Raw genomic sequence first — 5,710 nt, 5'->3', positions numbered from 1 at the left:
CTAAATGAGTTGCAAGCGCCTTATAACTCTTAAAAACGAACAAAAATAATAGAGTGTATTTCCATTACAACAATGAGCCCATAGCATTTGGGTTCCCAGACCTGAAAATAAGTCTACAGTAAGTATAACTTCACTCCCGAGTGTTTTAACGAACATTTCCATGTCCTTCATTTCATCAGTCGCCATTCATCCGTAGAATGGTTTTGTTTTCGAGAGTTTAGAAATGCCGATTGATGAAATGAAAGACGTGGAAACGTTCATTTCGGCTTAAAAATACGTTGACTTACTTGACTTAAATGCCTTTTGCGTCTCGACCGAAAGATCGGGTCGCCTTGGCTGTTTCCAGTATTTCCTGTGTGAGGTGTCTCCAATATTGCTGGTCCTCTGCTAGGGTTCTCAGATTTTCATAGTCCCCTGCCGTTATGAGACTAATGCTTTGTCCAAGTGTTGTGAGGTTTTTGTTTAGGATCACAGGGAGTGTTGTGATCGGTCTTCCTCTGAAAAGGTTCCCGTGTTTTTGGAAGTATCCCGACATGGCTTGGTTAGCTGGTATGTTTTTGTCCCTGCGTAGTATGTGACCGAAAAGTTGCCATCGTTGTTGTAAAATGTCAAGGGAGATTGGTCTTTCTTTTGTGATCTTATAGAGTGATTCATTTGAGATCTTTTTTGGGTATTTGATGTCCAGTACCCTTCTTAGCTGTGTGCGATGGAAGGCATCCAGATGTTCTTCTTCGGATTTTGTCAACGCCCAAGTGGCGCAGTTAAACTGAAGTACCGGTTTTACAAGAGCACGGTACAGTTTCAGTTTGGTTTTTCTCTTTATTTTGTCACCTCTAATCCATACATTGGTGAGTTTACTGAGTGCGGCGTTTGATAGCTGTTTTCTTCTTTGTACATCCTCGGTGTCTCCAATTAGTGAGCCGACTTTCTTTGTTCTTTTCCATTCCTCTTTGTTCCTCGATATTGTTGTAAATTCGGTTTTATTGGCATTGACTTGGAGGTTATATTTCATGAGGGTATTTTGTATGATGTCTATATTTGCTGGTGTTGATCCAATAAAATCGACATCATCTGCATAGGCGATTTCTCTAGGGATTTCATTCTCAATATGAGTCGTTGGTTTTGGAATGACTTTTCGAACTTCTTTCAGAGCGTGTTCTAAGTATATTGTGAACAGAATCGGGCTCAGACTATCTCCTTGGGGGTTCCCGATGTTACTTTCGAACTGCGTCTGTTTTGTGGCCCCGTATATCCTTGGTTGTATCTTTGTGTTGCTGAGGAGAAATCGGATTATTCGGAGCTCGTCTTCGTCTACTACGTCTGTTAATATCTCCAAAAGTTTTCCTCTGTCGATCGTATCAAAGGCTGCGGACATATCGATTCCGGTTATTGTTATGGATATGTTTTCTTTGAGTGCCTTTGCTGCCAACCATTTATGTGTCCATACAACGTCTGATGTGCTTCGGTCTTGGCGAAACCCGCTTTGGCTATGCGATAGATATTTTTCTATTTTCGGTCTAATTCTGTTGAGGACAATAGTTGACAGTGTTTTTCTTATGGTATTCAGTAATGTTATTGGGCGCAGGTTGTTTACGGGTCCTTTCGTTTTTCCTGGTTTTTGTATTGTAATTAGGACACCGCTGTTAATGTCCCAGTCTTTGTGTGTTGAGAATGTTTTGTTCAATATGTTTGCAATGCTCAGATCCAGGGAGAGGGTACCGCATTTCAGCAATTCAGCGGGAATTTCATCTTCGCCAAGACAAAATGATAACAATACACAACCAAATAGACTATATCATATGTCGACACCGCCATAAATACTACTCAACCAACTCGCGATCATACGGTGGTACACTGCTAACATCCGATCACAAACTTGTAAAAACGAATTTCAACATAAATGTGTACAGACACCGAAGACAGAAAGGTAAAACGGCAGTCAAAATAAACACGGCAAAAATAGTAAATGAGCGAGAATGTCGCATTCATTACCAATATGAACTTAACTCAAGTCTATGGAAAATAAAGCAAAACAGCAATCCAAACAATGAATGGAAAGAGACGCAAGCGGCAATGAAATATGCGGGGGAAGAAAGTGCAGGCTCTATTAATACAACTAAGAACAAACCAAATCGAACGCCTAACATCGCTATTAACGATCTATCGCGGCAACAAAAAGAACTTAGGATCGGGATACAAAACACGAAAGACTCGGAAGAAATAATGAACCTGAAAACGGAACGAAACAAAATACTGCATTCAATTCGATCACTTACAATAAAACACAGAAACGAGGAATTAGACAAAAAAGTGGAAGACATAGAAAAGTCCAAAAATAACGCATCGTCTATGTTCAAAGCGACGAAATCTCTGAACCGAAAACCATTCGAGAACCCAAAACGACAGGATAAATTTGGCAAACAGACAACAAATCCCAACGATATCCTTGACATTGTAACTGACCACTTCCAGCAGAAATTTCACAAACAAGTCTCACAAGTATCGCCCTTCTCAGGAAACCCTAGAGACCTAAACAACCGCATCACAACAACTGAAGTTAGAAATAGCATAAAGTGCCTAAACAATAACAGATCCCCAGGCGAAAAATACGTGAGTGAATTTATTCCTTTATATATATATATATATATATATATATATATATATATATATATATATATATATATATATATATAATGTCATTATATATTAGCTCTAACCACCATTATCGAGCACTTTCGTACCTACAAGTACCCACCAACACTCATATATATATATATATATATATATATATATATATATATATATGTTTTTGGTTTATTTCAGGAGCTATGGCTGGACTGGGAATTGGCATGCTTTTGGTCGGATTGATCCTGGGTTTTGGTAGCCTTAAGGTGACCAAACGTTACAAGGACAGAGTCCCCGATATCGACATGAGGACTCTTGGAAAATAATCATGTCAAGAAATGTGTCAACGATTCAATGTGTAGATGTGGTTGATGGGAAGCAGATGTCGCGATGTCACACTTCCCCTCTTTTCCAGTTCAAAAATCCTTGGAAGTATGGAAACAGTTAGCTGGACAATGTATAAATGGTTAATAAGTTATATTACGGGGTGTAAAATAGCCAGGATGGATGGATGATCTTTATTGACGACCAGCACTATCTAGGCTAGAAATATGATTCAACAGTCGTGACGTCACTTCCGTCGTAATGACGTATAGTAACTTAGTAACTGGTTCTAAATTATCGGAACAATGGCGGAGGCCCTTATGAAATACTTCTCCTACGAGCATAAAAGTGTATCCAGAGGAGAGAAAAAATCATAAATCTGATCATATTTTGACTTTTATACATTCATGACATGTGAAAAAGTTCTAGCCAGTACTAAGAGTAAAAAGTACCGATTTTCTTATGGAACCAAGCTGCTTGCTGCTGGGCGGACGTGACATCAGACTATTGAATCCTATTAGGATGTACTCACTCTGAAACCAGACAATGAGTTACACAATGTAGGTATCCAGTTTATTGAGAGGACTAGTTTCATACTTCCAAGAGGATTGGAACCGTTATTGTGACGTCACGTTGTTGTTATCAATTAGTTGTCGTCGTAGACTTATAGCCAGAGACTTTTGACATCTTTATAGGCCAAAGTAGCGTCCAGCGAGTTGTCGTTTGTAGTGCTCAAGGAAAGAAATGATGCCATTGGTTTAACCTTCTCCTTACCAACTGTAGGAAAATCGTCACATTCGTTACGATACAAAACCATTTTTCTTGTTCAGATTTGTTTAATAAATCACAAAAATAGTAAAAGATATTTATTGTAATATATAAGAAGAACTTAATGATGTTTTGTAAAGCTTGTTTTGCACATTTAAATTATGTATAGCAGGCACTTATTGCTTGTAAGTTTAAAAATACAATGGGCATGAGCTAAATTAATTTTCCATGTCATTGGTCATTGGTCACATTGCAAAATGTGTTCAAAGTGACCCACATAGTGAAAAGTGTTCACAGCTTTTTAAATATCTAACATCACGATTGGTCATCTGATTCAGCTTGACACATGGATATGTTTATAACCTTTGTAAACAAAGCAGCGTGTTTTCATTTGTTAAGAAATATCCAATCGTTGGACAGCAACAAAGCATATGAGTGATGACCTGGTTTACCGAAACGAAGTGACTATTCTCATCCCCCTAGTCTAGGATGCTAGTCTTCATAATAGTAGTCCACAACTGTTGTATGTTTAATCCAAAGGTTGTAATGCAGTAATTTGTTAAGTTTCTTGTCACAAGTTGCACAATTTTAAAAAAATCAATCAAATCCAAATCGCAAAAAGCCGGCGACGTTTTTTTCGGTAATCCAATCGGCCGAGGGGGGGGGATAAGAATAGAGGCAGCCTTACCGAAAACATGAATATAGATCGCTCCCATTGATGTGTTTCGTCGACCCGACTTTTTAGTAAAAATCTTGAAAATGTCCGGTGAGGAGAAAGTTAACTATTAAATACAACTCGCGATGTATTCACATTTTGGTGATCTCACCGTGTGTTTTGTCCTAATTCTTTGGTCAGTGTCAGGCTATGAGTTTACGATGGCGACAGTCAATGTGTTGTTTTGTGTTGTTCCCTTATAGATAGTATGAAGTTGACGTCACTCATGTCGTTGTACTTGCTTTTTGAAATCCGAATTTATGAGTAATTCTCACTAGACTGAATAAACGAGACTATAAACGTTCAAGGTTACATATAGTTTGTATGTTGGTCCGTTATACTGCCGGATGGCAATGTTGCGAGGTTTTCAGCCATACGCATACTATCTATATGAGATACATTTACTCACTTTATCGTTTTCTCCATCTTATAGATAGATCGATGATGACGTCACTCAAGCCTTTATTATTGTATTTTGCCATCCGCATTTGTGAGCGATTCTCACTAAACTGTATCAACCACACTATAAAAGTTCATGGGTACACAGAGCCTTGTGTGTCGGTCCGTTATACTGCCGGATGGCAATGTTGCGAGCTTGTCAGCCATACGCATACTGTCTATATGAGATACATATAACTCACTTTATCGTTTTCTCCATCTTATAGACTCATTTAGGCAACTCGAGTTTTTGTGTTATGTGTGTTTGTATTTATGAGTTCATCGGAACATGTATGTATGGAATGTGTGAATGAATATAATATAAATTAATTTCTTCGTAAAAAGCTGACCAAGGCAGAAAAACGAAATAAAAAAATAAAAAATGTGTGAAAACTCCACAGATCAAAACGTTATGTTCTCTCTCTCTCTCTCTCTCTCTCTCTCTCTCTCTCTCTCTCTCTCTCTCTCTCTCTCTCTCTCTCTATATATATATATATATAATATATATATATATATATATATATATATATATATATATATATACTATATATATATATATATATATCTATATATATATATATATATATATATATATATATATATATATATATATATATATATATATATCTTTTTTCTATAATGTAGCACTCTACTTGTTCTTTAATCTGGAAAACTGGAAAAACGCAGGCGTCGGCTGCAGAGCACCGCCGCAAAGTAAAATAGGACGAAGTGACTTGTTCAAGGCCACACAGCCGGCGGGTAATCGAACTCTGTACCTTTCAGATACACAGCAAAGTCGCGTTGAGTCGCGTTGCCGTTCATTGCGTTTCATTGCATAAA

The 5,710-nt window shown here is 37.7% G+C and overlaps 1 protein-coding gene across 1 annotated transcript in view; it reads left to right on the top strand.

Moving 5' to 3' along the window:
* Positions 1–4,744, top strand: part of LOC144959964 (uncharacterized) — a gene marked incomplete in the record, with an annotated part of 73,599 nt that extends 68,855 nt beyond the window's left edge. Inside the window, 1 exon segment of the mRNA XM_078892844.1 lies at positions 2,824–4,744. Within this exon segment, the coding sequence (XP_078748970.1) occupies positions 2,824–2,951 (128 nt within the window).
* Between the last annotated feature and the right edge of the window lie 966 nt (positions 4,745–5,710).

This window comes from Berghia stephanieae, chromosome 14 (assembly GCF_034508935.2).
Source record: "Berghia stephanieae isolate SIO BIC M18660-M18661 chromosome 14, UCSD_Bste_1.3, whole genome shotgun sequence".
In the NCBI taxonomy this organism is placed as follows: Eukaryota; Metazoa; Mollusca; class Gastropoda; order Nudibranchia; family Aeolidiidae; genus Berghia; species Berghia stephanieae.
The sequence above is the reverse complement of the archived record's forward strand: the minus strand, read 5'-3'. Positions and strand labels throughout refer to the sequence as shown.